General features: G+C 34.5%; 2 protein-coding genes across 2 annotated transcripts; one reads left to right on the top strand and one right to left on the bottom strand.

Annotated features, from left to right (window-relative positions):
* The first annotated feature begins 4880 nt into the window (after positions 1–4880).
* LOC120357746 lies at positions 4881–6934 on the top strand. The gene is made up of 2 exons (XM_039449211.1): positions 4881–5218; positions 5314–6934. The coding sequence occupies exons 1-2, from the start codon at positions 5073–5075 to the stop codon at positions 6932–6934; spliced, it is 1767 nt and encodes a 588-aa protein (XP_039305145.1). The 5' UTR covers positions 4881–5072.
* A 568-nt stretch (positions 6935–7502) lies between these two features.
* On the bottom strand, positions 7503–9624 carry LOC120357718. The gene is made up of 2 exons (XM_039448987.1): positions 9598–9624; positions 7503–9002 (listed from the first exon to the last, which is right to left on the bottom strand). The coding sequence occupies exons 1-2, from the start codon at positions 9622–9624 to the stop codon at positions 7503–7505; spliced, it is 1527 nt and encodes a 508-aa protein (XP_039304921.1).
* Positions 9625–27811: the final 18187 nt, after the last annotated feature.

Below are 27811 nucleotides of genomic sequence, written 5' to 3'. Positions count from 1 at the left end.
TTTTGAAAAATTAATCGTTCTGTACAAGTCTCTAATCTCCATGCTTAGAATCAATCATCATCAATTTTAAACCTATTTGTTAAATCCTCTAATTTATTGATCGATCTAATCTATAAATTAAATCTGATATTTGGTAATTTACAAAACGATAAGTGGTATGAGATAACGTTGTAATATCTACAAAGTTTTAAGAATTCTAGTTGCAATGTGTATTTAATTAGTTTAAAATTAGTGTCTATCCACTGTTTTAACAGTAATATTCCGCGTTCTCCTGTTAAAAATATATACTTATTTGGAATCCCAGGATACAGCAAAAGTTATTTACAAAATCGATCAACATCAGTTGTGAAAACATAAATAAATAATCAGCAAAAAAACAATGAACTATTAAAAAAATTGTAAAACTTTTTAGATTTACTTTATTTAAACATTCTGTTAACTGCTTTTATGCAATCTTCGTAAAATGCGGGATGATAAATTGATTGCATGTCTTTAATTTGTACATTTATATCTTACATTTCTATTAAGAAACAACCAAGGTATTCAAGAAATGAATGAATAAATTTATGCTGATGACGTTAACCTTGAAATCGATCCATCTGAAGGACCTAAATGTGATAATAAAAAGAAATGCTGCTTCTATTGCTATAAATTGCAATCAAAATTTGCCTGTCATCTACATAAGTACAATTCATCGTTATAAACCCGACGCCGCTACGACCTAGCGACGTTAAGAAGTTTCTGGAAGTGGAGCGCAATAAAGTTAAATTATAGCAATGAAATTTAAATAACGGGGATACGTTCCTAAAGGCATTTTAAGGCCAGCGTAAGTTTAATGAAAAAAACAAGTAACTCGTATAAATTTAACAAATAATTCAACAAAAATAGGCCAATGAGACGAGTGTTACGTCCAACGGACTCCACGATTTCCCCTTTTGCCGATGACGGAAATTCCCCGCCGTGTCAAAGAAAATTGGCGACACAAGACATCTGTCCCTAAGAAACATAACTCTTAAGTATACGACCGAAACGATAACGCGAAAATATAAAAAGAAACTATATGTCAAGAACAAACATGCTCATCCTGACGCAACGTGAAGACAAACAGGACTCATAGAAATTACTTAAAAACAAGAGACCGACAGGAGATAAATTTGAATCAAATACCAAACGGAAAATGTCGAAATTATAATTTACGGCCCTGGCTTTCCCGTCAAACACATATGTTCTAACGACAATATTCGCGTCATAAAAACGGGAAAGCTAGGATGCAAAGGAGAGAAACTTAAACTTGGCGCCGACAACGAGATAACGCAGAATCGGGACGTCGGTCAAGAAAATAACAAACCATAAATTAAAATTTATGGACATGGTCCTGTTCGCTTACGTGGACGTTGCGACACAAATCACTCATATTAACGATATAACAACGAACTCTAAAAACAATAAATGACACTAGATACCGGGATTGTAAACCCTCGAAAAAGGGGAAACTATCGATAAGAAAGCCCTCGAACGATTGGGTGATTCCACAACTCGTCCCCTTAGAATTAAGGAAACTCGGAAGAAGATGGAGAACTAACCAATGATAGGTCATCCTGGAGGATGATTACCAAGGTTCGTTAGCAAACTAGCCAACGACAAGTCGAGTAAGTTTTTTTACTCCTTTTCGGTTATTATTCAATTTTCCATTTGACTCGCCAGGAATCAATCGCTAATGAGCAATCATACCCGTTCATGTTCCAACTCCTTGCTTCCAATATTATTATTATTCTTATTACTGTTATTATTATCGGTATCAAATTTTTCTCTTCGGATTAATACAGCAATTCTCATTTAAAATAATTCCCGACTTTTCCTCTAAATATTTCTTAATCTCTATGTAAAATAAATGTTCTATTTCCATTCTTAAATCTTAAATTTCAATTTGATTTAATGGTTGAAAATGAATCTCAACGCATAATTATGAATTTATTTAAAAATTAATTAGTTCCATCTCCTCCTGTATATATAATAACGCGTATAGTTAAGATTTTCAAATTAATTATTTGTAATGTTAATTCAATATATATAAACTCTAAATCAATTCCTCAATGTAAATGTTACATACAGTTTTTTGAATATGCACCGTTTAGCTTTTTCGATTAAACACTTTACATTAACGTTCTTTCGAGTAGTCATAATTAATTATTTGTATTGTTGATAACTAATTATGCACTATCCTGTAATTTTCAGTGAAACCTCTAAAATAATGTTAACTTCTTAGATTTTCCTACCGATATTAAGCGATGTACTTAAATTTTAATTTTCTAAATAAGCATTACCTAATCGTCTTATATTTTAAATAAACTAACTAATTATGTACTCTTGTTTTGATTTTTCCTAATTAATAATAATTATCTTGCTATATTGTTTTCTTTTTTTTTTCTATTAATAACAATAACCGATTATGTATTTATTTGCTAGTTCTTTTGAACAACTTTATAGAAACCTTATGTATGTAAATTTTAAGTATCAGAATATATGTTAAACTTTAGTTAAAAAGAAAGCTTCAATGTAAAATTTTATTTCATAAACCCATTTCGTTACACTAACCTCCCGACTTAAAAAGATCGGGATCGCACTAGGCCTGATCCCGAGTTAAAGAGACTCAACTCTCTGACTATAATCAGGGCCGACGATCGCGCGACTTTCTAATAAAGGTTAAAGCGTGTCTTCACACGTTGACTCGTATTTCGAAGTCCCAAAGCGCGTTCGTCCTCATGCCTTATGTCCGACAAGTACGGCCACGAGTTCAAAGCGTTTGTTCCGTCCTTCCCCGCCTTGCTAGTACCCCAGGTAGCCTATCCTTCCTACCTTTCCTTCAAGGCTGGACGTAACACGAGCAAAAATTCGAATGTTGTTATAATATAATATTTTACATTTATTACTAAGATCACATACGTTTCGACTCTACAGAGTCTTTATCAGTGTAAAATTATATTTTTACATCAGCAACGCATAACAGCATTGTTCTCCCGCCGCGTAGTTTGTCAGCTCCGCCCGTTTATTGTCCGTCACTGCTTTCTTTCTATAGACGGGCGCTCATTCGCTAACTTTAACATAATATAGCATGGAACAGAAGGCTCACAAGGGAAGGATCAAGTGAGTCACCCTGGGATTTTGATCACAATTTTTTTAGTTATTCTGGAGACGAAGAAAAAGTTTACGTCTCCCCGTGTTTGATTGAATAGGCTTTAGTTTTGAAATAATAAATTTATGAAAATTGGCTATACCGCGGCGCGCTATATGAGCCTTTCCGGTAACTGTTTTCCCAACCAGTGCAGTCGGTTCTGTGCGTTAGGTGCTTGTTTCACAATCGTAAAATCCGGGTTCGCTCCCAGATGTGTGCAATTTTTTTTTTTTTTTAATAAATGTATTTATTTATCTTGATGATATTGATATAGTATGCAAATTTCTAAAATAGAAAATTTAATTTAATATCACTTTTTAAACATTAATTTAAATTTAATTTGAAGGAAATTTGAATTCAAGTAATGATATTTAAAATAATAAATAGGTAGTAATAATAATAATATATAAGTTATTTGAAATGGATAACATATAAAGGCAACGTATCTAAATTTTCAAATTGTTTAAATTATACACTGGTATTCTTCTTCTACGATTAATTATTTTAAAAACTAGAATTTTAAAATACTGTTAATATTATTTCCAATTAAATTTTAAAGTAAGCAATTTGAAAATTTAAATCGTTGCCTTTATATATTATTCATTTCAAATAACTTATATAGTATTATCATTATTACCTATTTATTACTTCAAATATTATTACTTGAATTCAAATTAAATTTAAATTAATGTTTAAAAAGTAATATTAAATTAAATTTTCTATTTTAGAAATTTGCATACTATATCATTATCATCAAGATAAATAAATACATTTATTAAAAATAAAAAAAAATATTGCACACATCCGGGAGCGAATCTGGATCTTACGATTGTGGAGCAAGCACCTAACGCACGGAGCCGACTGCACTGGTTGGGAAAACAGTTACCGGAAAAGCTCATATGGCTCGCCGCGGTATGGCCAATTTTCACAAATTTATTATTTTGAAACTAAGGCCTATTCGATCAAACGGGAGACGTAAACTTTTTTTTCGTCTCTAGAGTAACTAAAAAAATTGGGATTAAAATCCCAGGATGACTCACTTCATCCTCCCCTTGTCAGATCAAAAAATGACTTAGGACTTTTCGACTTGGATTCGTGTCCTCTAACTCATAGTATACTCCAGGTCCCTTTGTTTTGTTACACCCTATATATATATATATATATATATATATATATATATATACACACACACACACGCGCGCGCACGCACGCACATACTCACGCACGCGCGTGCGTGCGCGCGCGCGACACACACACACACACACACACACACACACACACATACACAGGGCGTCAGAAAACTGAAACTTATGTTCTCGTTGGTTGATAGAGCAAGTCATACTGAGAAGAAAAGTTCTTTATCATTTTTTATTATTTGCAATAGTTATTGAAACAAAAATTAGTAAAGTTTGTTAAATAAGCGCGTATTTTCCCTACCCACCGCACGCGAAGACCGCCTGTCCATCGCCAAACTATAGGCAGCCGCGGCAGATGGCGCGGTGAGGCGGGTAAGACTAGAGTCCCTAGAAGGAGAGAGTCTGGACATCTGCCCCTAAAATGTTGGTGATGAATATGTCAGTGTATGTCAGGGTTGGGTATGTATAATACTTAATGCTTTATACGTGTATAAAACCATGTATAATACATACGTATTATACATGGTTTTATACGTATGTATAATACGTCGAGCGTTGATCGCGCCTCTTCAGGCCTTTGACGGAAGCGTATGCTTATAACGTAACGTCGGTAAATAACATTACCGACGTTACATTTGTCTGGTTATGTTATATGTTGTAGAGCTTGTGATTGAATCATAACCTTTGATTATTGTCCCCGGTCCCCGGTCTTTGTGACAATAAAAGAAAAAGTCATAAAGTACAATACGAGCGATAAATAAAAAATGAGTCGGGGTGGCAGGCCAACCCATAATTTTTGGGAAAATGGTGACTTTGAGCGACGTTCTGTAGGTGGAAAAATGGTAGCCTACTGCATGGTTTGTGAAAAAACTTTAACAAACTCCTCGAAATCTAGGTTACAAACCCACAGGTTAACAAAATAAAATATGGAGAAAATGACTCATCACTCATCAGAGATGAAAGAGTAAACTATATTGAATGTTTGTGAAAATTTTATATTTACAGAACAACCTGCAATAGAGATAAGCATAGATTGACAGCTTCGAAGTCAAATGATATCAACGAAAATATGCTCAATGCAATCCAAATTAACAGTATTGACACGATAACGGATTCGTCATTGGATGAATCGGATCCAAGATCTTCAAAGATCATCGCAATAGGAGTCGAAAATGCTGAACATGTTCCCGTTATTATTCCTGATCACGAAATATCAACTATACTATCTCAGGGACTGAGTGCAGATATTTCGTCTACGTCCATTCTTCCATGTGCGAAAAAACGTAAAACATCGAAACCTCAACGAGGATTGAATTCATATTTTGATTATGTTTCAGAAAAAGATAAAATCCGTTTTGACGAGTCTGTAGCGAAATTTTTCTATGGATGCAACATCCCTTTCGACAAAGTCGAATCCAAGGTGTTTTTGGATTGCATGAGAACTATACGACCTGGGTACAAGCCACTGTCTGCGGCAGCGATGGCAAATCAGTTTCTCCACGATTCTCATGCCCAACTCGAAAAAATCCGTTCGACTTTGTCTAATTCCGAAGGAGTATTGATCCTCTTTAGGACAAAAACGGAACAGGAGTCGCACGTAGTTGCTTTCGTGCAGTCCCAAGACAAAAAATATATATATTTGAAGACATGGTATGCGCAGAAAAATGATGACAATTTCACAGATATAATTCATGATGCAATCGATTTATCGAGAACAAAATTTAACATCACGATCTACGCCGCCATTTCTGACAAAAATTTGGGATCGATAGATTTAAATGGATGCAGAACACCGTGGTCATTGCAATGCCATAAGTCCTTCGCCGCATCTGTCGAAGTCGATCTGGTCGACTTTGAGCTTGCAGAAAATGTACGTTACTTACTTGACGAATTCTCAAGTAGAGAATTGCAAGAGAATTTAATAGTACATGGAGGAACAGACATCAAATTACGAAACTGTTCACATTCTCATTACTGGAATTTATTTTCATCTTGTATGAAAAACTATGGAGCTATGAGACAGCTAGTGGGCGACAGGGAGTGCAGATTAAAAAAAAACGTTGTAAGCATATTAATTGAGGACTCCTTCGAGGAAAAGTTGAAACATGCTTTGGATTTGTTGGAGCCTATTCACTCAATTGCACAAAATTGCGAGCAGCAAAACACTACGATTGCTGATATTGTCGAACAATGGTTGATGGTGGTCGATAATGAGAACTATAAATCAATTCAATGTCGAATCGAAGAAGTCCTGACTCCAATTGCCTTAACAGCAAATCTTCTTCATCCCATCTACCGAGGTAAACGGTTCGCAGAAGATGTGATACGTATGACAAAGACTACGGATTTCATGCTTGAGGAACTTGATCCAGATCAAATGAACGAGTTTGGGAATTATAGAGATTCGACAAAATTATTCAGTTCTCGTCGTTTAAAAGAATACGATGCACTGTCATTCTGGCGGGTAGTTTCTTCAGTACACCCAAAGTTATCATCCTTTGCTATGAAAATCCTACAACTCCCTGTTGCTGTGCACAAATCGATATCACATCCGGCTAATGTTAATGACTTAACGCCTAAACAATTTGAAAAGCTCACAGATTTATTTTTTAACTTATACGTTTGAATCTATTCCGAATTTGTTTTCTTGTTGGTAATATGGCAATATAAATTGTTAAATAGTAGTTAAAAGAGAAATATTCTACTGTTAATGTATTTAAACTATATATGAAGGAACTCAAAGTTTCTTCGAGCGTTTCCGCGAACTTTGTTCATTTTGTGAAATGAGATACGAAAAAGCATTTGACAAGGACGGGATCCGATAGCGCACGGTGCGATAGCCCACCAACCAATCATCTTAACTTATCTAACCCAAACAACGGAAAATCTCTAGGTATTGGTTGTTGTGAGTGGTGGTGGGCTATCGATCCCGTGCGCTATCGGAATCCGCCCATTTGACAAGAGTTTATATCCAACTTATCCAGTTATGGATTTTGTGATTTAAAATGTGAAATATTATTAAGAAAAAGATGTTACAAAAGTGACAGTTTACATACTTAAAAAAGTAACTTTCATGTATTTTTTTTATAAAAAATAAATTCATACATTTTGTACAAAAAATAAAAATGAATTCATTCTCATTTTTAAACGGGTTCTTCCTTATTATTTTATGTTAATTACAAATAAGCATTGATTCAGTTAGATTCTATCAATTCGTCGTAATGATCATCAAAAAACTCATTCATTTTCAGAGAATAGTAGATATCAACAAGTTTCATCGATCGATCCACAGTGAGACGGTTGCGTAAATCAGAGTGAACAAAAGCCCACGAAGAAAAGAGTCTTTCCAATTGCGCTGAAGCAGCAGGAATATTTAACAATTTTTTAGCCAGTAACGACAGTTTTGGGTGAAATGGACGAGCTAAGATCCAAAATGCTTCTGGTGCTGTATGATTTCGTTCCCTCAATTTTCCAAAAATACCACGATCCTTCTGATAAGCATCTAGTCCCGTTTCATCAGTGATATCTGCCAACTCCAATTCTTGTGTCAAAAAATCGAAAACCATTTTCATTTTCCGATGATCGTGTTCAAAACGTTTGCCCCGATACTGAGGATGTAGGAAATTGGCTGTGAGTACAATTGGTGTCAACACTTTTTCGAGTCGATCGTCCAATTTTTTTTGCATCTCATCATTGGCTGTCGGTATCACTAATTTGAGCCATTCTTCACAAGCTTTAGCTATGCTACAATTCGATTCTTGACAGACGTTTATCAATTGGCATATTGGATCGAAGATCAAGATAAAATCTTGTAACTGTATCGCAAATGATGGGTCTCTGAGCAAGCTTTCGTATTTGGGATCAAGTTGAATCTTCTTTTCATCAATAAGAGCTTGCATAAGATGCAAATTTTTTAGCAGACATCGGAACGCATCTCTGTAACTACACCACCTTGTGTCACAAGCTAGTATAATTCTGGATCCTCCTCGCTGCTTTATTTCATGCTCTGCACTCGGTGACTTAAATTTACGCAAAAATTCATTTACAGTCTTCGCAAAATCATCCGAAACAAAAGCCTTGGCCAACAGATTGCCACTGTGGCTGTGACACGTAGTATGCCAAATCTCTATTTTTTTGCCCATCGATATCATCGGCGACGCATTGTCGGAAACTACGGCGTAGGTGGTAACGTTGAACTTTTCTTTGGCTAACTTTATTCCTTCGTTGACAATTTCTTTAAGTTGTTCGCCGGTTTCTCTGAGTCCCGTTATATCCCAGGATTTTAGGAATGTACTTTTGGAGTTAACTGAGTGAAGGGTGCAAACAACATTCTTGGTATTGGCGGATGAATTCTTCCACCCATCAATTAAAAGAACTCCGTCTGTTCCATCATCTGAGACTGAGACTCTTTCATCTAACTGTTTTTGGTGGACCTTGTCCAGGAGCTTGGTCGAAAGTGTCTTCCTCGTTGGAGGTTGGTATGGCGTTGGCGAACGCAGTCTTTGTAAGAGATCCACAAAGTTTTTGAAATGTTGCGATTCCACGATATTGAATGAGATGTTACATCCAAAGAAAAATTGACCCAAAGCTATGTCAATGTCATCCCTCGTCGGTGCTTTGCGTGGCATCTTAGACGATGACGATGTTCCCAATTCTAACTTCGGTTTTTTTGGAATATGTTTTGGGGATTGCGACTGTAAATAAATGAATGATCGATTTTTCGAATGATCTTTTTTCGAACAAATAAAATTGGTAGAAATATATCCCAGATAGCACAAAATATTTATGATAAATATTAATAAATATTTATCATAAATATTTTTTATAAGTATTATAGAAATATTTTATACATATTTTATATATATGACGGAAAAAATTATAAAAATCTTTATCAAAAATATTGTTAAAATATTTTCTAAAATATTGGTTGCGACTTGAATGGGTGACCGCTTCGGAATTTCCAAAAAAAATTCCTAAGAATAAAATTTTTTTGCAAAAATTGTTTTTTAAAATATAGAAATATTGTTTTACTCATTGGGATTATGAGGTGTAATATAATATTTATGTGGATATTTCGAACATTTTCAAATAATTATCATAAATCATAAATATTTTTGAAACATTCATGATAAATATTTATGTTCAGTCCAATCTACGGCCATAAAAACATTTATTAAATGCTTTGATAAATGTTTATAAAATATTAAAATAAATATTATAAATATTTAATAAATATTTTATAAATATTTTGTGCTATCTGGAATGTGATGAAGTTTTTCGATTACTCACTTGACTTGATCTACCTGTGAAACTCATTGTTTCATTTATCGTGCTTCAAATTGCGAGTATACTTTTTGATAATTCTTCAGTTTGGTATTAATCGTTAAAGTTGACGTTTATTCGGGTTAGAAAACCTGTTATACCAACGAAACGTAGCGTTGTTAAGGTTGGTTTATGCAGACCGTAACCGTTAACTTATGCCGGAATCTATAAGAAATTGACCAATCATAATTGATTATTCTTCTATAAGTCGATTATGACTGGTTAATTTCTTACAGATTCCGGCATAAGTTAGCGGTTACGGCCTGCATAAACTAACCTTTATGGTTTTAAATGAGATTATGGAGTTTTATACGTTTTATACGTATTATACGTTTTATACGTATTATACATGTATTATACGTGTAACGTATAAAACCCCAGAAATCACCAAATTACCCAACCCTGGTGTATGTACACCCAAGGACTTTGATTCTGTCCATGGGGAAATTTTTCAAACTGAGAAGTCACCACTTTCTACACACTTGCAGTTCATGATTAATAAAATGACTAGAGCTTATTGGTCGGTACGCTAGTCATGAACTGTAAGTATGTAGAAAGATAGCGACTTCTCAGTTTGGAAAATTTCCCCATGAACAGAATCAAAGTCCTTGGGTGTACGTGAGCTTTATGTGTGTGTATGTTATTATTGTGTGCACTTGAACGTGTTGTATGCTGTTATCGCATTGGCTAAACAGGATTAAACAAGAATCTGTATTGGTGCTGCCATTTTAGGTGCACAATCACGTGCATCCAATCACGTGGACCCCGAGATGTTCAGACTCTCTACTTCTAGGGACTCTAGGTAAGACAGACATTGCTGCTTCTTCGCTTCTCACCGCGTCGCCCAGCGTCGCCTGCTGCGGCTGCTTATGGTTTGGTGATGGACGGGCGATCTCCGCGTACGGTGGATAGGGAAAATACGTGCTAATTTGGCAAACTTTACTAATTTTTATTTCGATAACTATTGCAAATTATGAAAAATGGTAAAGGACTTTTCTTCTCAGAATGACTTGCTTTATCAACCCACGAGAGCATAAGTTTTATTTTTCTGACAGTGTGTGTGCGTGCGTGCGTGCATGTGTGTATATATAGGGGAGAACGGGGCTATTCGTTAGACTTTTTTCTTTTGTGTTTCCTAAGGTCTATATTCGTTAAAAAAAAGGAAACAGGACAATTTGAAAGGTTGAATCTTCCTCTTCACAATGCCGGTATAGATAGAACATCAAAATGTACTTGCTCTAAAATACATATAAAAATGTCGACCAAAGCCAAGTATTTCAAATAGCCCCAAGTCCGGGGTAATTCGGAAATAGTACGGGAATATCCCGAAATTTGTGTTTTAAGTTGAAAGACTATAAAAAAGTCTGTTGTTAAGACTTTCTTTTATTTAAAAGAAGATATATGTATAAAAAAACAAATGCAAACATACACGTTTGCATGTCTTTTTATGCCATCGATTTGACAGATTTCCTAACCTCACAAGTGTCAATCTTTATCGCTTTATAACTTTTTACCTGCTTAAAAGCGACGATTTTATATTCATATTCATGTTCTATCTACTTAAATACACAATATTAGAAGTTTGAACTAAATCAATGAAGAATCTCAGTTTACCTCAATGCTTAACTCTGCGTAGCGTAGACGTTCGTAGACTGCGTAAGGCAGTCAACGTAAGGTTAGGCACTTACTCATAGGCACTGTAATCAGTATTAATGAATTGCCCCGGTGCAAAAATAGACATCACACAGCAAAAAGTAAACATGGAATGTTTCAAATACATTTAACTGGACACAATACATTCAAAGTTTTCAAAAAAACCGTATTATCTTACTTAAATTTCAAAGAAATGCTGACCAAAAATTATTTCGTCTGTCGCAAAACACATTTTCCACTACTACGATTTCAATATAACGCTGTTGCCAACAAAACTTTGTTAGCAACATCGTTACACTAGGACGTGTTTACAGTGTTTAAGCCTGTTCTACAATTACGTTATATGACGGATTCGGATGTCGGGCGCATTATATTGTTGGCTAGTCGGCAGACGCCTTCGGAACGAATAAACATCTCCCATCTTTTACGACACGACATCCGACAGCAACACACAACGCATTGTAGAACCGGCCTTACAGTAAATTTTTAATATGTACCCATAAAAAGATATTTCCAATTATCGAATTACCCCGTCTAACGATTTGTCCCGGTCTCTCTCTCTCTCTCTCTCTCTCTCTCTCTCTCTCTCTCTATATATATATATATATAAGGTGATTATTAATGACTATTACAACGTTTTACCCTGAGAGCATTTATATCGACGAAACTTGTAATATACTAGGCGCTTATTAGATGACAACTGCCGGTACGCGCACGCGCGTCTCGAGCAGTGCCGAGTGATAGGTATATGCTCCTGCTAAAAAATTTTTCTCAGATTACTTTTATATAATTTTTCAAAATATCTATATAATTTTATAGTTTTTTTAGATTTTTTTGTAAGAATTGGATTACTTTCTATAAATACTTTCAATGTTCACATTTTTTCTCAAAATTTTGAAATATGTTAACTATGAAGTATCCTAAGATTTCTATTATGTTTTGTTCTATAATTTTGGATAAAATGTTATAAAATGTAAAATAGTTAAAAGTATTTTATAAAAATTGTAAGATGAGAAATCTCAGAACATTTCAGAATTCACACGTATAAAAAGTTCAAAGAGAAGATGTACACTTTCCAAGTAATTCCAATTATTTCCGAAAAATGTTCCAATTCGTATAAAAATTACGAGAAAAACTTTTATCAGGGATGTTTTTGGAAAAAATATGAAAAATTCTCATAATTATGGAATTGTGAAGTTATTTGAAATTCTTCAGATTTTTTAACACTTTCTTAAATCTTTTTCAACAAAAAATGAAAAATATTATAATTTCTTAGAACGATTCCATAATTATGAGAATTTTTCATATTTTTTCCAAAAACATCCCTGATAAAAGTTTTTCTCGTAATCTTTATACGAATTGGAACATTTTTCGGAAATAATTAGAATTACTTGGAAAGTGTACATCTTCTCTTTGAACTTTCATACGTGTAAATTCTAAAATGTTCTGAGATTTCTCATCCTACAATTTTTATAAAATACTTTTAACTATTTTACAGTTTATAACATTATATCTAAAATTATAAAACAAAAAATAATAAAAATTTTAGGATATTTCATAGTTTACACACTTCAAAATTTTGAGAAAAGATGTAGACATTCAAAGTATTTATAAAAAGTAATCCAATTCTTATTAAAAAATCTGATAAAACTATAAAATTATACAGATATCCTAAAAAATTATATAAAAATAATCTGAGAAAAATTTTTTAGCAGGGGTCTATACGTATCACTCGGCATTGCTTGGGACGCGCGCTTGCTTGCCGGCCGAAGCAGCTGTCATCTAACAAGTGCTTAGTATATTACAAGTTCTGTCGGTATGAATGCTATCAGGGTAAAACGCTGTAACAGTCATTAATAATCATCCTGTATATAAACACATATATAAGATGTGCAAAAAGTGTGGAAACCTCTAAATATTTCCGTTCCCTTGCATTTTACAAGAAAATGTTTCCGACAAAAGTTGTAGTGTTTTAAAAGATTAATTTACTGATCTTATCAGTTTGATCTTGGATGGCGTCGCCAAGATCAGAACAAATTCACATTAACTTTTTTAAATAAAACACCCTATTTTTGATTCCAAAATCTAATAGCTGGTGTGAAGACCTTTCCAAAACACTACAAGAAAGTTTATTTTCGTTGAGTACTTTTCGAGTTGTGAGGCTTGAAAGCTACGGTGTACTGTAACTTTCAAGCGTCATAACTCGGAAAATTCTTAACAACAATAAATTTATTTATAGTTTTGGAAAACTCTCAAAATGGACTACAATAAAATGCAATAAAAAATATAGAATGTTAGAGAAGTACCGATACCCTTTAATTAGGGAACTACCGATACTCTAATATTGTATCTTTTATTGCATATTCTTGTAGCTTATTTTGAGACTTTTCCAAAATACTACAAGAAAGTTTATTTTTGTTAAGTACTTTCCGAGTTGTGATGCTTAAAAGTTACAGTACACCACAACTTTTGAAACAACCGATATTCCAATCCTGCGTGCACGGATTTAGCTCGCGGTTCGGTTAACGCAATAGGTTCGTGGCGAGAGAGAGAAAATAAATTTGTTCTAACAGTACGTGTTTGAGTTTATTGCTGAGTAGCGCGTTTGATACAATTCTATGTTGCGATAATGGAATTAAGAAAAATGAAATGAGCGCGGATTGACAGATTATGTTTTGATACAAATATATTTCGCAATAGTACAACGAAAGTAGCGCGGAAAAAGAATATTACATTTCGATGCGGATATAGGTCGCGATAATACTAGGAACGGAGCGCGGAAAAGAATACAATGGTTTCCAACGGTAAACTATTTACAAGATATTTACAGACTGCTTTGGCCGTGAAGCCGAACGGGAATCTCTTTTGTCTAGGTGAATTGCCTCGGGAATTGCCGAGAAACTGCGGCAACGAGGGATGTCGGGAGGGAACTCGGGAGTGATCAACCAGGGCCCGCACGCTTGAGATCGCCGAAGGAAACGGGAAAAAGACCGAGTGTGGCGAAATATAGGCGCCGCGCGAGAGAGTCTCGTAAAATGCCAGGAAAATGGTCAGGCTGAAGTGGACAAACGGACAGGACAAGGGCTGTCGGATGTCGGTTGACCATCCTGAAGAATATCGCTACAGGATCGTTGCATTGGAGATCTACGACTGACGTCCGCTGATACAGAAACAACGTCAAAGAAGATGTTGGATGCCGACGGGAACCGCGCGATATCTGCGGAGACCCGTCACTGTACAGCCGTGACATCACGGCTAGATAAGGACGGTTGCTGATAGGCCGCTACGCGAAAGGATATCACGCACCCTATGGGAGGAGTCGCGCACATCGATCCCGCATCGAACGCGATCCTCTCGGCTTTTGCGTGCAACCCGGCTAGCAAAACGTAACGGGCAAGCAAGCAAGCATAACCTCCCGACATTTTGGATATTGACAAGCGAGAACGAGTATTTGGCCCGGACGTGACCTCTTCTGAGAGCCCAAGGACTGGAAAGAACAAGGATCATTAACGATCTCGGCGAGGTGTACCTCTAACGGCATTGTAAACCCACGAGCTGACCGAGACGGCAATCTCGTAATCTGCGATTGACTCCATTTTCTTAGTGTGGGTGTCTGCGTTGCGTCCACCGCGGGGCTGTTAAACGCACGGACTTTAGTAATTCGGGGATTTGATCTCAAGTACGGGAATTTGCCTGACCGTCCAGCTATCGGCTGCCGCGCTCCGCGTATTTGTCCCGCTGTGAAAAATGCGTGGACAATTGGTTGCACCGGGAAGTTGAAAAGCTTTCGTACATGTGCGCGAGTAGTGTTACGGCCGTGCACGGACTTTAGCATATATACATATTGATTTAAAATATAATCTACATTTTAATCATTATTTACAAGACTTGTTAAATAATGATTAAATCAATTTTCAGTACTGGCATTGATTGGAACATAGTTCTAATAATAATATTAATATTTAACAAAATTAATCCAAATTCTGGTAAAAATGACGTTGTAAAATGTAGTATGCTAAAAAATTATTAGAAAAATTATTAAGTAAGTTTAACATAAAGATAAACTTGTTGAATGTACAAAATAGTTTAGTTTAAATTTTTACAATATTTATCATTACATTTAATATTAATTGTCAAATAATGTAATTTAAAAATCTCGTGATTTACTAGAGCATTACAAAAAATAATAAAACAGTACTTGTTAAGTTCTAAATAATTATTATTGTTATAAAAAATTATAACGTTATTACTAAATTGTTATAAAAGATAACTTTAACGGTATTAGTTATATAAAAAAAACGGGCGCGTTAAGTATGCTGCTGCTAGAGATTTTGCCCATCTTTGATTTTATCTGTCACATAATTTGCTGCTCATTGATACGGGAATGTCCCGTTAGACCACGTTGCGATTGATCACAGTCATTTAGAGCGACCGGTGTCTAGAGTTTTTCCACTGTTTAACACTGTAAGTGGCTGGTGATCAATCGCAACGTGGTCAAAAGATTCTCACCCCATCGGTAATAAATATACTTTCAATATTTTTGATTTCACTTCTTTTTGTTGGTATTATATTTGATTTCATTCATTACAGTTTTGGTTTGGTTTAGTTTGGTTTTTTATTTAAAAAAATATACTTGGCGCTTTTTTTTTACATTTTTAATGTTTTTTTTAGGCTAATTTCACGAATTTTTGCAAAGAATTTTGTTACCTCAATAATATATTTCAAAAAAATGTATTTAACGCTTTTTTTTACATTTTTAATGTTTTTTTAGGTGGATATATTATATTCTGTTTGTTAAATCGGTTCTAATTTTTATTTGCTTCGTGTGTATCGTCTCGTTTATCCGTATTCTTTTTCGAGAGCTGCTTCGCCCCTGTCTCCGTTTCCCCGCCCCTCTACCGATTAGAGGAGCTAGCTGGCCGCGTGCGAGCGACGATTTCGCGTTTTTGCCCGAAGATTGTTTATTGCGTATCGGTGTAGATTTTGGAATTAGCGTTAGATATCGGATCCGGTGATGCGACCGATAATCACGTCTAGCGCCCAACTTTTGCGATTTAGCGTAAATTTGGTGTCGCTGTCGTTCGTCGCTCTCGCGCGCGTTTCACGTATAATTTCTTGTCCTTGTTTAGTCACGTATTTTGCCGCAGCTCTCCGATGAATAAAAAAATACGTGATAATATATATGCACTAGGTAACAAAATTATCGCAACACTTATTTATACCAAAATTTTGCACAACTTCAAATAATTATAACTTTGTTAGAAATTATCGTATTTAAACGTTTTTTTTATTTTAAAACTTAAAGTCTCTACTTTAAGGTACATTTGATAAATTTTGAATTTCTGCTTTCCTCTTTTTACTGTTTCTTTAAAAGTAAGAATGTGTTTTGTTTCCAAACATTTGCATAGTTTGACGCACTCCACTTTTTTTCAATTTGCAGGGAAAACTTTAAATTTTACGATGGCTGTCTTGACATTTGCAAAAAAAATTCATCCTATCCCGTGGAGTGCGTCAAACTATGGAAATGTTTAGAAACAAAACACGTCCTTATTTTTAAAGAAACAGCAAAAAAAGGAAAGCAAAAATTCAAAATCGATCAAACGCACCTTAAAGTAGAGACTTTAAACTTTAAAATAAAAAAAAACTTTCAAGTACGATAATTTTTAACGAAATTATGATTATTTGAAGTTGTACATTTTTTTGGTATAAATGAGTGTTGCGATAATTTTGTTGCTTAGTGTATATAAATACAAACAAAAGTATTTGATACATATATTTGCATAATTATCTAAATTTTGCATGTAGAATTATTTATACATAAAAATTAGTAAGAAAACCCTAATAGGATTTAACAGTGTTTCATGCACACGAACTATCGTAAACCCGTACACGTGTACTTGATCAGCATTGGTAATTCAGCGAGTGTGATGCGTTTGTAGGCGGGCGCTATGCCGCGGGGGTAAGCCATTACTAGTTCCGCTGCCACACACACGCAAAGCCATGTACGTACAGCGCAGTGCAACGATTTGCTGGGTTATAGTAGATGGCTGACTTACCGACACCACAATCTAGCATACATTGTATATGTTAGACTGTGGCGTCGGTAAGTCAGCCATCTACTATGACCCTTCGAATCATTGCACTGCAGTGTACGTGTCTTTCGATTACGCATCCTTCTCATTCCTTTGCATTCTTTTTTCACTGCACAGTGCCGCTATTGCAACATCGAAGAACTAAACTAGTGCTCTGTTTCACTCTTCACCGATTCTCACACCGATTCTGCACGCATACATAAACACGATATTTTTAATTGGAAATATCTTTTATACTAAAGCTTCTAAGATCGTTTTAAAAGCACACTAACAATCTTACGTGTAATTTAAAATACGCTGGATGGTTATTTTGTACGTACATACAAAGTCTAAAACTTTTATACGCAGCACATATTGTCACGAGACTACTACAGAAGCATATAGTTTTGCAACTCTTTTCCGATTTTCGTGTCAAATTGTTGCTGTATTGTGTTTTTATCAATACATTAATCCTAGAAAAGGATTTATAATTCTGTGAATTCAATAAAAGTTTACTGAAATTAAAAATAATCGTATTCAGTCGGTATCTCCAGCATCGCCTTAACAATATCGTTACAATATATATCGTTTTTGACATCAATATATTAGCGTTTTTTTATTGATATTTACATCACTACCACATTGACTACACTTAACTGTATTTTCCAAAATACCCTGTTAGATTAAGAAATTTATTAATGTTTCCTTACACTCTGTAAGGTGTCCAAATTGTAACAATGTTAGTGGTATGTTGTATGTGGAAGGCACTTATAGACACTAACTACTGTTTATTGACTGGTTATTGTGTTTTATTTGTTTCTACGTTAAGTTCAAATTTCGTGCACATTTCTACTACAAACTTACTAAAACGCATGCCTATACAGTCACCAACATACAAATGTGACCACAGCGCATGCTCAGTTTGTTACATTACGCCGAGATCACAGGTTTTCAACTTGTTGTATACCCACATGTTTGATTCTGTCCATGGAAAAATTTTCCAAACTGAGAAGTCACCATTTTCTACATACTCGCAGTTTATGATTAAAGTAACGATTAGAGCTTATTGGTCGTTACGTTATGAACTACACGTTTCATGAACTAACAGTATTTAGAAAGATAGCAACCTCTCAGTTTAAAACATTTTTTCATGGACAGAATCAAACACGCTGGGTGTACAATAAGGTGCATTAATGAAATCCTATTTCGGTGTAGCTAGTGCAAAAGTCACAGCAATCTTAGCCAATCACTAAGACAATGGCAACACATGATTGGTTAAACTGCTGGAGTTTCTACACCAAAAAAGATCTCATTAATGCACCTCATTGTACAATCGCCAATCTTAACGCTTAATATCTCGGTTTGCGGGGAAGAGCGACGCTTTTTTTGCCAGATTCGTTCATTTTGAGTGAAAACGCGTCGAATGAGCCTACTTTTGTCAAAATCGGGGGTGCAGGGGATATTCTTAACAATTACATCAGATTTTTATATGAATTGAATCACTTTTCAAAAATATTAAGAAAATAATATGAAAATCTTAATATCTTTCAGATTTTATTGTTCATAGTAACTAGAATAAATAAAAATATTCAAATAAAGATATTCAAAACTAACGTGGATTTTTGAACAATATTCGTGTTGATCTAGCATTTAATATATTATCATAATATTTTATTTACTTTTATTTTGGAGCCCAATTTTGAATGCTCACCTTTAAAATACTATTTTATCATTATTTTGTTAAAACATTGAGAAATCTCATATAATTATTTCTTTTATTTTAATCCATATAATTTTTTAATTACAAAAAATAGAATTCTGTCAAAGCCATCTATCGATGATGTCATGTGCTGCTCATTCAATTTCATTATAACAAAAAAAGACTTCTTTCAGAGCAATTAAAAAGAAGAAAAAGTCTCTATCTCTTCTGGAAACCTTTACATATTCCATACAGCAAAATTTTTCAGAGAAATTTCTCTCAGAATTATTTTAACTAAAAAATAAAACATTTTACAAAGTGCAAAATGTATCTGCAACACTTCTAAGACATTAAAATAGTTGTCATGTCACAAAAAATTAGAAACATTTCTAGTTTATTATTTTTTGTTTATAAAATCTTTTCTGAATTGTTGCATATAAAATGTAAAAATTTGAGAACTTTTAACACCAATCGGTGCTATATGAGATGTAAATTCTAATATATTCTAAGATTTCTCATTTTACAATTTCTACTTTAAAAATTTTTTTAAATTAAAAAATATTTTTTTTGAAATATATAGGATGTTTGATAAAACCTACTTATAATCGTGGGTAGATAGAGCAGGGTAAACTGAGAAGAAAAGTTCTTTACCATTTTGCAAAATTCGTAATAGTTACCGAGATAAAAATTAATAAAGTCTGCAAATGAGCACATACTTTCCCTATCCACCGCACGCGCGGACCGCCCGTCGACGACAAGCCAGAGCCAACCGCTTAGCGCGGCTGCTACTAGTTTGGTGACTGATGGACGGTTCCTCCGTGCGGTGGGTAGGAAAAGTACGTGCTCTATTGCCAACTTTATTAATTTTTATTTCGATAACTATTGCAAATTTTGAGAAATGGTAAAGGACTTTTTGTTTCAGTTTGATCGGCTCTATCAATCGACGAGAACACAAGTAAGTTTTATCAAACACCCTGTATAAATTTATATAAGATATAAAAAATTCTCAAAAATATTATGAGACATTATAAAAAAAATGTTATCCAACTTATTGCTAATATGCCATATGGATACTGTACCTTCCTGGGGCAAAGACTTGCAGAAAGTACCATGTTATATATGTGAAAATGTGCGTCAAAATTGAACAGATCCAAACGGATAGTGGAAAAAAATGATATATTCGAATCCCTTTAGGTATCTTGGTTGCTTTAGGAACAATCACGCACAGTTTGTCGAAGTCTACTGAAGCGCTAAAGTCTACGTCTTCCTCGAAATTTTTGCTGTATTTCTTTACGAAGAAAGACACGAAGCAGATGTCCGTTCTACCATGTACTACGTCGCCTGTGTAAGCTGACTGTGTATTATCGGATATTCAAAAGTAACGGAAACAAAAACATAGGAGAAAGTGCGCAGTCTTCTTAGGCAGTCGGGAGGGTTGGACATTACTTTTTAAATTTTCTTACATAAAGTTTAGAAGAACTATTTGTAACCGTCACAAGCTGTAGGTACAATTATGTTCATTATATTTGCGACATTTTTTTTCGATGATTTTTAGATTGTAGACTTGCTCATCGAGCGGCGAACGTAATTAGTTCTTACCTGTGGATCCAATCAATTGTGTTTGCTACTCGATGAGCCAGTCTATATTCCAAAAACCATCGAAGAAGAAGTGTCGCAACTATAATGAACATGACTGTACAGTCGTGTTCATTATAGTTGCGACACTTTTTCTTCGATGATTTTTGGAATGTAGCCTTGCTCATCGAGCAGCGAACGTAATTGGTTTGATCCACAAGTAAGAACCAATCATGTTCTCAGCTCTTGTTATAGTTGCGTGTTCAGAGACGCATCTAAGAAAAAGTGTCGCAACTATAATGAATACGACTGTACAGTCGCGGTCATTAAGGTTGCGACACTTTTTCTTGAGAAGGTCTCAAATGCGCACAGACCCGATCGGACACCACCAATTATAGCGGCCGATGCCTAGAATATTTTTGTTGGTTGGATTAGATTAGATTACGTGATTGGTGGTGTCCGATTGGGTCGGTGCGCTTCTGGGACCCTCTCTTTTGTCTTTGATGATTTTTGGAATGTAGTCTTGTTCATTGAGCGGCAAACGTAATTAATTGGATCCATAAGTAAGAACCAATCTCAGCTCACGTTCGAGTTGCGCGTTCAGAAACTCATCGAAGAAAAGTGTCGCAACCTAATGACCGCGACTGTACACCCAAAGACTTTGATTCTGTCCATGGGGAAATTTTCCAAACTGAGAAGTCGCTATCTTTCTACATACTTACAGTTCATGATTAACGTAACGACCAATAAGCTCTAGTCGTTTCATTAATCATGAACTGCGAGTATGTAGAAAGTGGTGACTTCTCAGTTTGGAAAATTTCCCCATGGACAGAATCAAAGTCCTTGGGTGTACAGTCATGTTCATTATAGTTGCGACACTTTTTCTTCGATGGTTTTTGGAATGTAGCCTTGCTCATCAAGCGGTAAAAGTAATTGGTTGGATCCACAAGTAAGAACCAATCATGTTCTCAGCTCTTGTTATAGTTGCGTGTTCAGAAACGCATCTAAGAAAAAGTGTCGCAACTATAATGAACACGACTGTACACCCATGGAATTTGATTCTGTCCAGGGGGGAAATTTTCGAAACTGAAAAGTCACCACTTTCTACATACTTACAGTTTATGATTAATGTAACGGCTAGAGCTTATTGGTCGTTACGTTAATCATGAACTGTAAGTATGTAGAAAGATAGCGACTTCTTAGTTTGGAAAATTTCCCCATGGACAGAATCAAATTTCATGGGTGTACAGATGTGTTCATTAGAGTTGCGACACTTTTTCTTCAATGGTTTTTGGAATGTAGACTTGCTAATTGAGCGGCGAACGTAATTGGATCCACAGGTAAAAACCAATTACGTTCTCCGCTCGACGAGCAAGTCATTGCAAAAACTATTGAAGAAAAAGTGTCACAACTATAATGAACACGACTGTACATTGAAGACAAGGCGTCTTCCTAAACTTTACGCAGAAAGATTTAAAAGAAAACTCTCCAATTGCCCAAAATTCTTCCCCAAGCGAAAATATTTTTCTATGTTGTTTCTGTATTATTTCTTTGTAAAAAGTTTGTGAAAAATTATCATAAAAATTTGTTCGTAAATCATATTAGCAGAGAAGTCAACGAGAAACTTGCAGACAAAATTGCAAAGAACATCAGACAAATGAGGATGTTAAAAATAAGTAATTTTTCACCCTGATTCGACATCTAAATTATTTGGAAATTGTGGAAACCTCTCTAAAAACAGAAGATAATAATTATTTTTTTACCAGATCTAGGAAAAGTCATGAAAAATTGTGATTTATTATTGACTGGAGTAGTCATTTGAGTGTTAGTCCTTCGAAGCTGAATTTTGATGTGTATAAATTAATGTCGCAGGTTACATACTCGATATACGCTAAATTATTGTCTCGCGGAAGCGGAACGTACGATTCTCACAGGTCACGACACGCATTGGAAGAGCAACCGAGAGTTTTTTGTAATTGTAGCGGATATCACAAAACATGGGTAGAATCAGGAGCTTTTACGGGCATTCGAAGTGAGTTGCAGGTTGGAGATTTCGCTCAAGTATTCCACGCAGCGGGAGTAAATAAAAAGTTTCAACAAGTACAAGATCGGTCTCCATATATTGTACACCCATGGAATTTGATTCTGTCCATGGGGAAATTTTCTAAACTGAGAAGTCACCACTTTCTACATACTCGCAGTTTATGATTAATGTAACGACTAGAGCTTATTGGTCGTTACGTTAATCATGAACTGTAAATATGTAGAAAGATAGCGATTTCTTAGTTTAGAAAATTTCCCCACGGACATAATCAAATTCCATGGGTGTACACCCAAGGACTTTGATTCTGCCCATGGGGAAATTTTCCAAACTGAGAAGTCGCTATCTTTCTACATACTTACAGCTCATGATTAACGTAACGACCAATAAGCTTTAGTCGTTTCATTAATCATGAACTGCGAGTATGTAGAAAGTGGTGACATCTTAGTTTGGAAAATTTCCCCATGGACAGAATCAAAGTCCTTGGGTGTACATAAATACTCTGCATTCTTTCCTTATTGTATTCTATCTGTAAAAGACATCCTGTCCCACGGGCCGCCTTAAAGTTAGTTCCTCATCACACCGCATGGTGCTAATGTTGAGCGCCATATTGTACGCGCATACTCGCGCATTGCGTCAGCGTCGGCCAATAGTCCACACGAGAGGTCCTGACGGTCTCGGAAAGAAGGTATGCCACGCACTGAACGGCATTAAGTATTGAGACTGTAACAAACCAGTCTGCCATAGCACATGGCGAAGAATAAAGATTCTTTTTCATAACCAAAAACGTGGAATGCATTCTTTTCATCCTGACACCACAACGCTATTCTCACTAGATTCCCCAAGTCCTACCGTTTCAACTCTTACACGTCTATTAATCAAAGATAACTTTGAAGTACTCCGATCTGGTTACGGACATTTTTGTGTGTGCGTTTGTAAGAGACATCGGCGCCGTAGCTTGCACGATTATGGCTTGTTTGAGGCCATTTATTTGGATACAAATTGCATCCGGAATGTGTGTCATCATACGAACCTGATAAGTTCAGTAATAGCTCAATTCATGGAAGAACTCTTTTAATGCGAAGGATTCTCTTGAATCGGCTAGAACGTCTCTAGAATTTTTGAACATTCAAACTTCAGATGATACGCGACGTTGAATTATTTCTGTACGCTCGTTTCCTATATTTTCTCCGTTTTGTCAAGTTTCTTGCTGCATTTTATTTCCATTTTGCGCCATTCTGTTGGCCTGTTTACGGTAAATTTCCTCGGGATCAAAAATATCGCTTTCGTAGGACATTAAAGATAATTCACGCCTGAGACTCACGTCATTAGGCGCTCTATACGCCTGATATACGCACAGTGGCTTTAGGAGAACTAAATTAATATGAGCCATCAAAATCAATTGGATTTGCTTGAAATTTGCTATTCAAGAGTTTTTGAGGTCGTTGATTACGAATTCAATGTCAAAAATTCCAAATTTAAAATGGCGGATTCAATATAGCGGACAAAATTATCAAAATCATCTGGATTTGCTAAAAAATTTGCTATTTAGGGATTTTCGAGATCGCTGATTACGATTATGACGCTTGAAGTTACAATACACCGTAGCTTTCAAGCCTCACAACTCGGAAAGTACTGAACAAAAATAAACTTTCTTGTAGTTTTTTGGATAGGTCTCGAGGCCTCACAATTCGGAAAGTACTCAACAAAAATAAACTTTCTTGTAATTTTTTGGAAAGGTCTCAAAATAAGCTACAAGAATATGTAATAAAAAGTAGGTAGTCCTATTTAAAAAATTGAAGGTGTCCTTTACGTGACCTTCAAGCAACTATTCAAGATCAAATTAATGACACCGTCTTATGACTCCCTTGAAACTATGCAACTTTTGTCTTAAACATTTTTACTGAGAATGCTTAATTTGAAGAATTTTATTAAGGTGTGTTTTATAAAATAGGACACTATATATCGATTTTTTGGAATAAGTATACCTTTTTATAAATAATGTATTGTTAAATATGGCCCACTTATACATTTATTGTTATAGCTATTGCCATTTGTTTATTATGTATGTGGCTTGCAACAGAGAATAACGATTTTCAATGACGCTAACTTTCCATAAGCTAAAATTGCATTAAATAAGCCAGAATTTTTTAAAGTTAAAATATTAATTATAGACAGAATTAAAAATAATTGTGATGTTTTACAGTATAATAGATCGTAAAGAATTTTGTATTTGTGAATAATAATCAATTTAACAGTAAGTTGGAAAATAATGTTTAATTCTTTTGTTATTTTCAATTTACTTTTAATTCGGGCCTTATTAAAAACACAAGAATTTAATAAAGTCCAATTTCAGAATTTATAAACTTTTTTTTTATTTATTTAAAAATGTTTTAGATGATAGTTTTATTTTGGCGAGTGGTTAAAATAAACATTTTATTCTCATTTAGTTTATTTCAATATCTTTGTAAATAGAATTTATAAAAAATAAAATAAGTTAAGTGGGCCTTATTCGGCTCGGGTACTTTACTCTTTGAGCCATTCAACTTTCATTTAGAACATTTTTCTCTATCTGTTATAGTTTTGACGATATACGCTTTGAAAGAAAAAAACCGATTTTCTGCAAAGAGGTGTTTCACCCCCTAAAAGTGCGTATGGGCACGTATAAAAAGTACGTGTCCCTTATTTTAATCTGTACAACATATTAAAGGGACGTCAAAATCGGAGGGAGTCACTTCGTAGTGCACAAACGCGTGGACGGGTGCGCGTACCGTGTGTATAAAGAGGTTTTTAATTATTTTTAGAAAATGGGAATGTCTAGTAGTAACTTTATCATATACCGTTGAATTTGTAATAAAATAAGCTTTATTTTGCTTATAAAAAAATATAAAAATTTTGAAAAAAATAAATAAGTGATGGGGAAAAGTATTAAAAAAAATTAAAAAAAAATTTTTTTTTGCTGTTATAAATTACTATTTGAGCCATTCAACCTTTCATTAAAAAAATTTGTTTTTATCTCTTATAGTTTCGACGGTATACGCTTTGAAAGAAAAAATACCGATTTTCTTCAAAAGGATGTTTCATCCCCTTAAAGTGCGTACGTATAAAAAAATACGTGTCCCTTATTTTTATCTGTACTACAACATATTAAAAGCTCGTTTTAATTTGAGGCGGACACTTCCCTGTGTTTCCTTGTGAGTGTACACACACACATGCTCACGCTCGCGCGCGTACGCACATACACATACAAAGGATATATGCAAAATTCAATCGCGCAATTTTTCCCCGTGTAGTGCACACATGGAGTCGGAGAATAGGAGACCGAACTCGATAGCGCGTGCGAAGCAAAAGTGCTCCTGATTTATGTACCTTACTCTCTTAATTTAAATCAGTGAAATTTTCACTGATTCCATCAGAGACTCAATATTTCACTAAACAATCAGTGAACTATGACAAATTCACTGATGAAATAGTGAAATCCCGCCAAAATGCGTTTATCCGATTATAAATGCGTTTGTCCGGCGGTATAAGGTCGACTTTGATTTTATACTCTATTTGACAAGTGGTGTATGTCCAGTTTGTGTTTTACATCATGAACTCATAGCCCCGAGGTAAGTATTAATATGCACATTATTAATAGTCGATTGATGCTGAAGACGTAACTACAGTGAGTAATTATACAGGTTATTGGAAACTCACTGATTTAGACAGTGACGAGGCAATGTCACTGGTACAAACAGTGAGTATTCACTGATTCGCAGTGGTATACTTATAACTGCAGCAAACAGTGAATATGCACTGCAAATCAGTGAGTTTTCACTGATTTAAATTAAGAGAGTATTGGAAGGAAATACGCTAAACGGAATAATTTCTTACCGATGGTCGCCATCTTTAAAAGCCTCTCACACATGCAAAATGTGATGAATTCACGATCACGCATACATCGCATACACGAGATCATATACAAGATGCCAGTTGTTACTCCGATTTTAAAAGAAAATGTTGGAAAATATCATTTTTATTGCAACATTTTTAACAACAAAGTAATATTAATTAAAAACTAATCGTAAATTGTGTACATCGTGTTACAAGCTGAGTCCAATAATCGGAAATGGAAAATAGAAGTTGCGTCAAACAAGCGACAGATATATTATGAAAAAGTACATAATAATTATGAAATAGTATATTTGATTAGTAATTAATACGAAAACTTACATTTTAGGGATATAATGGAAAGAAATTTCACGGAAATGTGTCATGCATCAAATGAAATTAAATTTAAATATTTGCAACAAAACTTGAATTTAGTGGAGCTGCCTTCTTTGGATTGGGGATTTTTGACTGGAAACGACAAATTCTTTGGTTTTATGAAAGTTTAAAGTGATTTTAGCGTAAGAAAAAGAATTGCTGTCTTTCAAAATTTACATGTTAATATTTATATCGATGATGAGATTATGCCCTTTTCAAGATATATTAAAGTATCGAGTATTAATAATTTAAATGAAATTTTGAAAACATTAGATACTGTTTAATTTATACTCTTTTTAACTGTATATATATTTATGATATATATATTTATATTCCTTGTAATTGTATATATATTTTAAGGATGAAATAATTTAAGTGTGCATCCAAGGAAATTAAGGAAATTAAGGATTTTACATCAATAATTAAATTTGACAAGTGAAATGGAATCAACCGAGTCATTAAAGAAAACCAATAATCAATTTCGATTTTTGAAGACTATTTGTTTATTTACTCTGATATCAAATAGTTTAATATAAGGTTTGAGATTTATATTTCAATTTGTATCGAAGTAACTTTAAGTCTTTATAATTACTTAATGCTACTGCTGTACGATAAAAGTTTATTTGATATATTTATTCAACCTTTTTTAAATAATTGTACATTTTCATTATAAAAGAATATAAACTTAGTGGTTCATTAAATATCCGTTTCTATGTTCATTTCCTTTTTATTTATCACCATCATATACATTAACAGATGCATAAATTAACATAAACTTATATAACAACATAAATTTGAGTAACAACATAAACTTAAAAAACATAGAACATTTTTACAAATTATTATTCCATGTTACTTATAGTAAAAGCTGTAAAAAGACTTTTTTTGCCGAAG

Source organism: Solenopsis invicta, chromosome 5 (genome assembly GCF_016802725.1).
Source record: "Solenopsis invicta isolate M01_SB chromosome 5, UNIL_Sinv_3.0, whole genome shotgun sequence".
In the NCBI taxonomy this organism is placed as follows: Eukaryota; Metazoa; Arthropoda; class Insecta; order Hymenoptera; family Formicidae; genus Solenopsis; species Solenopsis invicta.
The sequence above is the reverse complement of the archived record's forward strand: the minus strand, read 5'-3'. Positions and strand labels throughout refer to the sequence as shown.